We start from the raw sequence: 10517 nt of genomic DNA, 5'->3' as shown, positions 1-10517 counted from the left end.
TCCTTGTGGCACGGAAGAGCATACACAGCATATGGAGAGACACAGAGGAGACTGTTGACAAAGGAATTGTTGAATAAAGTCGTTATTTTTGTTTTCTTTGCTTACAAAAAGTGTTCCTGTCGCTTCATATAACCCAGATTGCACGTCTGATGGCAGATGGAGTATTCTAACGATGCTTTTCATACTTTCCTGGACCTTGACACTGTTATTTATTTGGTAGTCTATGGGACAGTCACAGGCCTCCCGGTTTTCATCCAAAATATCTTAAATTGTGTTCCGAAGACGAACAGAGCTTTTACGGGTTTGGAACGACATGGGGGTAAGTGATTAATGACAAAATTTTCATATTAGTGTGGAGTATCCCTTTAAGCCTGCCTTGTTTTGCGGTCCGCTAGTGTCCGCTATGGTATGCGTGACGTAAAAATCGTCATCGGAGAGTGTGCGCGGAGGCTCTGAGCGGACATCCGCGTGCCTCCTATTTATTGTGACGCGCGGTCAGTAGGCTTCATGCACAGACTGTGTGAAGAAGCCCGTTGCCTTGACTCGATTCAGTCATCATTGGAAGATTTAAATTCAAGTGTGTTGCCTTATTTTAATTAACATGCTCTCAAGATGAGTTTATTTGCCAAAAGTGTGGCGCTGTCCAGAATCTGTGTTTATGGTGTCCGGAAGTATCACGTGCACATAAACATTCAATGTATTATTTTACATATCGATGTCTCTCTGAGACAAAGAATAACAAAATCAATGTTTATATAAAATATTAACACAAGATGAACAATGCACATGATGCATCTTACTCCTCTTCAGTTCATGACTGAAAAAATACTTTTTTGAGCGATCCATTAAAATGCTGTTAGTGAAGAATATCTGAGTTCAGTTTTTATTTGTTTTGTTGCATTAATATATATATATACAGTACAGGTCAAAAGTTTGGAAACATTACTATTTTTAATGTTTTTGAAAGAAGTTTCTTCTGCTCACATTCATTTGATTAACTTTGATCAAAAATACAGAAAAAAAAAATAATATTGTGATATATTATTACAACTTAAAATAATTGTTTTTTAAATTTATTATACTTTAAATGATCATTTATTTCTGTGATGCAAAGCTGAATTTTTAGGATCATTATCACATGATCCTTTTAGAAATCATTCTAATATGATGATTCATTATCAAAGTTGGAAACAGTTCTGCTGCTTAATATTTTTTTCAGAACATGTGATACTTTTTTAGGATACTTTGATGAATAAAAAGTAAAAAAAAAAAAAAAAAGAAGCCATGTTTTTAAAATATACATATTTTGTAATAACAATATACACTACTGGTCAGTAATTTGGGGTCAGTAATTTTTTTCTTTCTTTTTTTTTAATAAAATCAATACTTTTATTCAGCAAGGATGTGTTAAATTGATAAAAAGTGATAGTAAAGTTTAGAGATAGTTTTTTTTTTTTTGAATAAATGCAGTTCTTTTTAAGCTTTTATTCATCAAATATATTAGACAGCAGAACTGTTTCCAACACTCATAATAAATCAGAATATTAGAATGATTTCTAAATGATCATGTGATAGACTGGATGTTACATGTGACACTGAAGGCTGGAGTAATGATGCTGAAAATTCAGCTTTGCATCACAGGAATAAATTATTTTTTTTTTAAAGTATATTCAAATAGAAAACTATTATTTTAAGTTGTAATAATATTTCACAATATTACTGTTATTTTTCTGTATTTTTTGATCAAATAAATGCAGGCTTGATGAGCAGAAGAAACTTCTTTCAAAAACATTAAAAATAGTAATGTTTCCAAACTTTTGACCTGTACTGTATATATATATATATATATATATATATATATATATATTTTAATGTGTCTCAATGAGTTTGCACTGGATTGCATTTTCTGAATTCTGGGTGAGAGTTGAGAGAGCAGTGTTACCGTGACAACTGCAGCATCCTCAGACAACAAAGAGCACGCTTGGGCAACCCTTCTCTCTCATTTATTGCTAAGGTTAGTTAAATGTATTACATTTAAATGTCAAACTACAGTTTACATGGTCTTTACATCTATCTATATATATAAATATCTATCTATAAGCATTTGCCCTCGTTTGTAGGGGGCAGAAAACATTATACAATGATCATATAAGCAGTAAACCAAACTAAAGATGAAATGCCAAGAGAGAGCAACAGTCAGAAATACAGAGAAATCTCATAATGCTGGAGTGTGTGGCGAATCTGCCGCCGCGGTTCACTCCGATGTCTCAAGATGCGCAGATTTGCCGAAGGCGCCACCTGCCGGAGACATTACACCACAGAAATAATAATATTAATAATAATAATTCTTAACGATATTCTGTTTGTATAGTAATGAAGTAATCTGCAGTTCTGTAAGAAAAAAGAAAAAAAAAAAACATTGGTTTGTTTTGCGATTACTTCAAAGGGATCTTCTAAAAATAACCGAAACGATGACGGCTGTAAGGTAAGGTTAATCTAAAATTATCTCAAATAAATCATGCATTTATTTACAGCACAAACCGCAGTCGTCGACACAGATTTGGTTTGGTGACGTAACGTGTCGTTCACTCCCCGCTCCACCGGCAATCCCGGCATACACCGCGCCTCATTAGCATAACACACTCCGGTGTCTACAAGAGCCGAGCGAACACAGGCAGCTCCCGAGAGCCACGACCGCGTCTGAATCCAGCAGAGTATCCCCGCACCGCTGCAAACATGAGCGACAGCGAGAAACTGGACAAGCAGCGGCTGAAGAACTTCAAGAATAAAGGGCGCGATCTCGAGGTAAAGCCGCGCGCTGTGACGTCGAGCAGATTTACAGCCGCCTCCCGAGAAATACTCACCAAATCATCCGCTCCCGAGCGCTCGAGTCTCGCCACCCGCCAGAAGAGCTCGGACGCGAATCTTTATTCGAGAGTGGTGTTGATAAACCAGTCAGATTTGTGATGAAAAGGCGTTAGCCGCGCGGCTAGTTAGCAGTGCTAGCCGTGTTAGCAGTTAGCCCCGAGCTAGCGCGCGTCGCAGCTCTTCATTAAAGTGTGTGTTTATTAACAGCGGTCGGAATGCGTGCTCGGATCGGGCGTGATTAGTGATTCCGGACTCGGTTTGTGTGGTTGTGATGTCTGAGTCCTCGCAGAGTTGATGATGTGAGTGTTAGCACGAGCTCTCTGTCGGCCTGTGGCGCGAGCACATCCTCAGACGCGCTGTGCGTCGCGTTCGCGCTCCGCGTGAGTGCACAGAACAGCCTGGGTTTGAGAGTATAGATGGGCTTTCTGATGCTGAATGACCCTAACTGTGTCTGCAGCGGAGGCCTCTCATCATGTGAATATACATGACACAGATTGCGCAGTAAGGGAGATACTGATATGATCAGGATCAGGGTGATTGAGATCTGGTTCCTCGTGTCTGTGTGTTGGGTGGGTCACACACAGGCGCGAGCTGATTGTTTGATCACAGGGCGTGTGTGTGTGTGTGTGTGTGTGTGAGTGATTCAGTGATTGTCATTAATGATTGTGTGTCTCCTGCACAGACGATGAGAAGGCAGCGGACGGAGGTGGTGGTGGAGCTCAGGAAGGTGAGATGTGTGCACGCTGCTTGTGAAGGTGATGGTCAGAACGCTTGCTGATACCTGCTGTGTTTGACGCAGAACAAGAGAGACGAGCACCTGCTGAAGCGCAGGAACGTGCCGCACGAGGATGTCTGTGACGACTCTGACGCAGATGCTGATTCAAAAACTGTAAGGACTCTTCTTTTTATCAGATCATTTCTTCATTTAGTGTGAATGAAGTGTTTGAACGGGGGAATTCAGTTTAAAGTCATTACTGTATTATTGTTTTTGTTTTTTTTACAATAGCAAAACACTTCTCTTGAAGCAATAGTGCAGGTAAGTCATGCATTTATATAAACATTTAAAAATATGATTTTAATGATAAAAAAATGAGAAAATCTTTCTGAGTGAATCTCATGAAAATGCCTGACTTTTTCTTTCCCTGTAATCACAGAACAAAAACTGTGTAATAAAAATGATGCTAGGTTTAGGACCATTTCTTTATTTTTAAATATTTCGAGTCCCAGTGTAACATTATTCCCTTGAATAGCGTAGCACTTACCGTGCTTTCTTTCTTTGCTACAAAACATTTATTTTCTCCCTGAGCCCAAAACGGCAGCATCGACTCAACCAGTGTTTTAAAAGACTGCATGCATTTGATCAAAAATGCAGTATAAACAGTAATATTTTAAAATATGTTATTTTTGCTATTGTAAACTGTAATTTATTTCTGTGATGCACAGCTGTATTTTCAGCATCATTACTCCAGTCTTCAGTGTCACATGATCTTCAGAAATCATTCTAATATGATGATTTGCTGCTCAAGAAACATTTCTGATCAATGTTAAACATTTTTTCCTTTTTAAAATATATTTAAAATTATTTTAGTTTTAAATATAATATTTAGCTTCCAACCGTTATTTAATATCTTTGTCGAAACTTTGAAGTATTAAAATTTAAAGTAACAAATTTCACAGTTACCTGCATGTTGAATAGAAATAGTGTAGACTTGTTTTTTCTGAATCATTTTTTTTAACTACTCAAAATCCTAAGTTTATTTCATATACACACACACACACACACACAATTTATTTATTTTTTAATGTGACCCTTCAACCTCACCTGGAGTGGGAGAGTGTCTTTTGTGTGTGAAATGTTGAGAAGTCTCCATATATCCAGCTGATAATCTCGAACATTAATCGCAGTAACTTCTTGATACGGAAGGATGAAAGAAACAAATACAGCTGAACAAACTGAGCTTTAATCCACTCAATCCAGCAGCACAGCTGAAGAGAGATGGACTGAACTGTTACAGTACGTGATGCACCGTGCTCCAGATTTGTCTGAGCTGCGCTTTTCTGAAGACCTTGATCAGCTGCTTCGGTGTTTGACCGGCCCTTCAGGAGCAGGGTCAGATACTCCTGATCTAAGGCCTGGTTTGGCTGATCGTGAAAAGACCAGGTGTAAATGCTCTCGCATTCGAGACTGATACCACACAAACATCACAAACAGATTCATTGAAAGTTATTATATGATTTTGATGGCTTCAGATGCGACTGGACACTTATAACTGCGTCAGGTTGTTGAAGCCACATGTAAATTTTACTCCTCAAAAAAAAAAAAGCTAAAATGGTTACAGCTAGTGGCTCCTGGAAGCCAGATACCGCAGCACTTCTGCAACCAGCTTCTCCACTGAAAATATATGCCTTTTTGCACCCCTAGCCATCATAGATAGTTACACTGACTAAATGATTCTGGAGTTCCTCCTTTGACTAAATGCTTCAGACTCACTGACATGTTTCATGAGATTCACGCTGATAGCTGTTGTCTGGCTTGATGAAATGACTACAGAACACGCATGTTTCTCTGTGTATAATGAGACGTGATCGTTGTGAATGTTTGTAGAATGCGACCAGTGATAACCAGGGCATTCAGCTCAGCGCCGTCCAGGCTGCCAGGTGCGTACCCGCTCACATTCATCATGATGTTGTGTAACCGCTGTGTGGCGTGTTGTAAGAGCTTCCTCTGACTGCTTGTGTGTCTGCTGTAGTATGTGCATATATAACCTGTGACACTTCCTGTTGACCTCATCTTGCAGGAAGCTGCTGTCGAGTGACCGCAACCCTCCTATAGATGACCTGATCAAGTCTGGGATTCTGCCCATCCTGGTGCACTGTCTGGATCGAGATGACAAGTAAGACCCGCGTCACGTGACTGAACGAGTCGCTGTGTTGGGAGTCCGTGCTAATCTTTAGTTTCTGTCCCCTCTCTGTTCTGTAGCCCTTCTCTCAACTTAGCAGACCCAAGCCGTGGTGCAGTCGAGTACGTACACCTGACGCTCTGCTCTCACCTTTGTTCTCATGTGTGTAGGACACTAGTGTTTTAGCATCTGTTGGATCTTGAGGGATTTAAAGTCTTTTATCTTCAGTTCATCTAAGGCTGTGGCTGAAGAAAGTTGTAGTTTGTGTTCTTATTTCTCTTTCTTTCAGTACTTGTTCACAGCAGGTGTTTGAATGACTGAAAGAATGTTTAAGGAACATCACACCAACCTTTAAATAACATTCTACTAACATTAAGGAAACTGGACATTTTTATGTTCTTTGAATGTTACAAATCAATGTTCCTAGAATGTTGAATTTTAAATCAAAATTAAGTTGAAAGAACGTATGAGGAACATCATACTTTTTAAAAACGTATTTATGACGTCAAAAACACTGGACATTTTTTATGTTCCCAGAACCAACACTGAATATTTGGAGAACGTTCTTTTAACAACATTCTGTTAGCTGGGAAGCAAGGTCCATAAAGACATGGTTGGATGAGTTTGGTGTGGAAGAACTTCACTGGCTGCACAGTCCTGACTCCAACTCCATCAAACACATTTCGGATGAACTAGAATGGAGATTGAGAACCAGGCCTTCTTGTCCAACATTAGTGCCTGACCTCACAAATGCTCTACTGGATGAATGGGCAAAAATCCCCACAGAAGCACTCCAAAATCTTGTGGAAAGGCTGGAAAGGTGGAAGCTGTTATAGCTACAAAGGCGGGACCAACTTCACATTAATGTCTATGTTTTTAAAATGCAATGTCATTAAAGTCCCTGTCTGTGTAATGGGCAGGTGCCACAATACTTTTGTCCATATGGTATATATGTCTATACATGTATGTATGTGAAATATTGAAGTTTTGACACTGTAATTGTGAATAGTCTGGTTGTTAACAAAAGTTTAATTGATGCGGTATATTTATTTTGGCTGTTTCTAAAACAAAGCTTGCATCTTTGCAACTATAATAATGTGTATATGATATTTATATTGCCCGTGTTCTGAAAAAAAAAAAGAGGCATTGTAAAGTTTTGAGCAGCACGGAGGAAACTTTTGCCACAGCAGGGTGCATCAAATAAGTCTTACGAGAGCATAATATGGATTCACGGAGATCTTTATTTAGTCAGTACGAGCCTAGGAAAAGGCTAAATGCATTTCTTGTGCTTTGGCTACAGTAGGTACTCCTGTTTTGACAACACCCGTGTATTTCACTTCAACAGACTGCGTCATGCTGTGTCAGATAAAACAGTCACTCTTCTCATAGCTTTTGCCAGCTCTGAGACACTCTTTGGCATTGCTCCAGCTCTTTTGTTAGAAAAAAAAATACTCATCACAGAATAAAAACTTCAATTGAAGGCCTGATTATTTCAGGGACCTTATTGCAAGTCCATACTTTTATACTATGTTCACTCTTAAAACAATGATTTGGTAATCTTCTTGTACCATTGTCTTATTTTGTGCAAAGAAATATGTCCTAACAGTCCTCTTCTAAGTGGTTCCATTGTTGTCAGCATTAAGTCCATGAATACTTTAATGGGCCATGTAAAAATTTTAATTGTCAAGAAATTAGTTAAATGTTTTGGCTCAACATACTCACCTGTTGATAAAAACTTGCACCAAAACATTTTTATTTATTTATCTTACCACAGTTTCTCCAGTTTACAGTGAGGATTCTGCAGTGCATCAGAAAGCTGCTTCACTCCGGAACCACTTATATTTCTATTATCAGTCAGATCCAGTTCTCTCAGGTGTGAGGGGTTTGATAATAGTGCTGAAGCCAGAGCAGCGCAACCTTTATCTGTGACACCACAGTTCCTCAACCTGCAGTTAACAAAAACACACTCTTCACTCTTTCAGATCAGATCATTTAGCAGTAAATCCATTATTAAAGAGAAAGTACGCACCTACTATTTTAATTATATGACAAATAATTGTTTTTTTTAAATTCCAGCTTATTTTCGTTTAATTATTAAAACTAAATTTAATATTGCCGCTAAAATATCTTAAGTCTTACGGACATAATGACTGTTTACTGTTGTAATTTGTTCTCCCCCGGTAGTTACTGCATCATCAGAGAGAATCGCAGTAGCAGAATACGGGTCGAACTACCTTCTTAATGTTCTCAGTAATAATAATAATATAGGGCGAGCTACAGCTGATCAACCTTCAAGTTTAAAATGTTTTCATTTTTACTTGCCCGACCAGACAAATAGCCTGATAAAAACATGTGACAAACAAAAATAAATAAATAAATACAAGCAAAGCATCGAAACGCGAGAATGATTCTTTTAATTTTATTAGCCTACATTCAGTGTAAATGGCGACTGATAATGGATAGTGTATTTCTGGTAAGTCTAGTGCGCTCTTTCACTGCATGATTCAGTCTATTAAAATACATTCAGAATTAGCACAAATTCAAGACATGTGGGCAAAAAAAATTATATATTTATACCACTTCATATAGTTAATCAATTTCACATGAATTTCACATTTTTTTCTCCAAAAATGATCAAGCAGTTTATCAAGCAGTTAATACAATTTTATTTTATTCTGAAACCTGGTCTTGTACACTGAAATACAATAATTATGTAACGTGTGAACAAGAGAAAACAATTACCAAAAACCGCAAGTAAAATCACGATAACAATTAACAACAAATAATAAAAATGTGATTATTGTGTCCATATTGAACAACACACACACACACACACACACACCTTCACAGACAGAGCATCCTCAGAACATTCACTGCTCAACAGTTATTGTTGTTTTTTAAACTGAGAATATTCAAATGAGCTCTCCTATGACATCACAGCCAGGATTCTAAGCCTGAGCTATAAATACAGCTGGTTTACCCAGGAGCCTCATAGCAGCAGTGGACAGAATATCAGACATCCTCTGATGAAATCCCAGTTGGTGGTTTACTGGTAGATTATGTAGAAGATTTTTATTAATAAGATCTGGTATCAAATCTTCTACAATTACCTGAAACAGTAGTTCATGATGGCTTACAGAATCACCAGACTCTATGTTGTGCTTGATGATATCAATGATGTGATACATTTTTTGGTATCGATTGCGAATGAGCACGTCCAGAGGGACCTTCCAGAAATACGCATCCCACGTGACGACTCAGGAGTTCATATACAGTTAATTCTGAGAAGGATCCGAGAGCTTGCTCAGTATCCCCTGATGCCTGCTCCTGAACACAACCAGTTGCTCTGCATGCTGGCCTGGAATGCAGATTACTGGAGTTTCACTTTGAATGCATCAGGTGAATCCATGGACATTGCATTTTATCCCATGTATAGTAGTAATTATCGGCCTCCAGCAGTACATGATGAGACATCAAGTGAGTCCAGCGCAGACGATGAACAGCCTGGACCTTCTCATCTGGTCAACAATGGTGAGGTCGGATCTGGAGGATCCAGAACAGCTCCTGACCAAAGCTCAGGCAGATATGATTCCCTCGGCTCAGGCTGTTCTTCTTCAGCATCACCTGGAGACACGTCCAGTTCTAACCGAAGTGCAGGTCGTCAGATTGAGACGAGACGAGCTGTTAAAAGAAAAAGGGAGAATTCTAGCAGTTTAGAAAGCAGAGAATGGAAAAGGAGCAGATTAGACCCCCAGTCTGATTCTATGATTGATTCCCTCACCGATGCGTTTTCTCACATGTATATTAGTACTCCTCCACCAGCAGCATGTGAGGAGACACCTCTGGAAGTGTCCAGTGAAGAAGAACAGCCTGGACCATCTCACAGAGCTCCATAACGCCACTGAGTCTGTAAGAGAATCAATAGAGACCTGCAGAGCAGAAGAACAGGACAGGAGAGAGGGTTGAATAGATACACTGAAAAACAGATTTAGGCTTTCACAAAATGTAACTTTTTTTAACAGTAAAATACCATATTTAGTGTTCTAAACTAAGATCACCGTAAGATGCTGTTATATGACTACAGGACATGGTGATAGAAAGAATAAGATCAATTGTATTAGAAATGATAAAAATTTAAGAGAAATTTGAAAGTTGGCAGGGTGCTCAGAGAGAGACAATTTCAAAATAAAAGACATGAAAACATGACCTTAACACAATACAGTACAAACGTGACAATAATATTAACTGCTTGATAAATAAAACTGTTATAGCATGTCTCTAAAGCAGACAAGACAAAAAAAAAACTAAATTACAACAATAGAAATTAAATAATCTCAAGTATAAAAAGGTTTGTAGTATTGCTGAATAATCAAATATAAAAATAAAAAGGTGCATAGTGTTCATCGTATGAATTACATTTTTATTAAAGCTACTAAAATTATGCAGTTAAAAGCAGTGAGTGATTTGATCTTTTTTCCTTTTGTAGTTTTATCGACCTTCATGATGCAGAAAGCAGCAGGTTTATTAGGCTGCTGTCAGTTTACAGGGGACCTATTATGCAAATTTCTCTTTTATATTGTTTTTGAACATAATTACGTGTCCGCAGTGTGTACACATCCACCCTATTATGGTAAAAATCGGTTTATTTGAAATTAAAATGAGTGTGTCCCAGATTATAGTATGTTTGATGAATATCCCTATTGCTTGTACACTTTTCTCTACCACATCTTTTCCTTCCCTTCGCCTCTC

The 10517-nt window shown here is 38.2% G+C and overlaps 1 protein-coding gene across 1 annotated transcript; it reads left to right on the top strand.

Annotated features, from left to right (window-relative positions):
- Positions 1-2604: 2604 nt before the first annotated feature.
- LOC109109101 (importin subunit alpha-3-like) lies at positions 2605-6604 on the top strand. Its single transcript, XM_042770709.1, has 8 exons — positions 2605-2805; positions 3551-3595; positions 3668-3757; positions 3875-3904; positions 5474-5526; positions 5667-5762; positions 5849-5890; positions 6355-6604. The coding sequence occupies exons 1-8, from the start codon at positions 2737-2739 to the stop codon at positions 6602-6604; spliced, it is 675 nt and encodes a 224-aa protein (XP_042626643.1). The 5' UTR covers positions 2605-2736.
- The last annotated feature ends 3913 nt before the right edge of the window (positions 6605-10517 follow it).

The sequence above is a fragment of the Cyprinus carpio genome, chromosome A15 (genome assembly GCF_018340385.1).
Source record: "Cyprinus carpio isolate SPL01 chromosome A15, ASM1834038v1, whole genome shotgun sequence".
NCBI classification, from domain to species: domain Eukaryota; kingdom Metazoa; phylum Chordata; class Actinopteri; order Cypriniformes; family Cyprinidae; genus Cyprinus; species Cyprinus carpio.
This window is presented reverse-complemented; position numbering and strand designations above follow the sequence as displayed.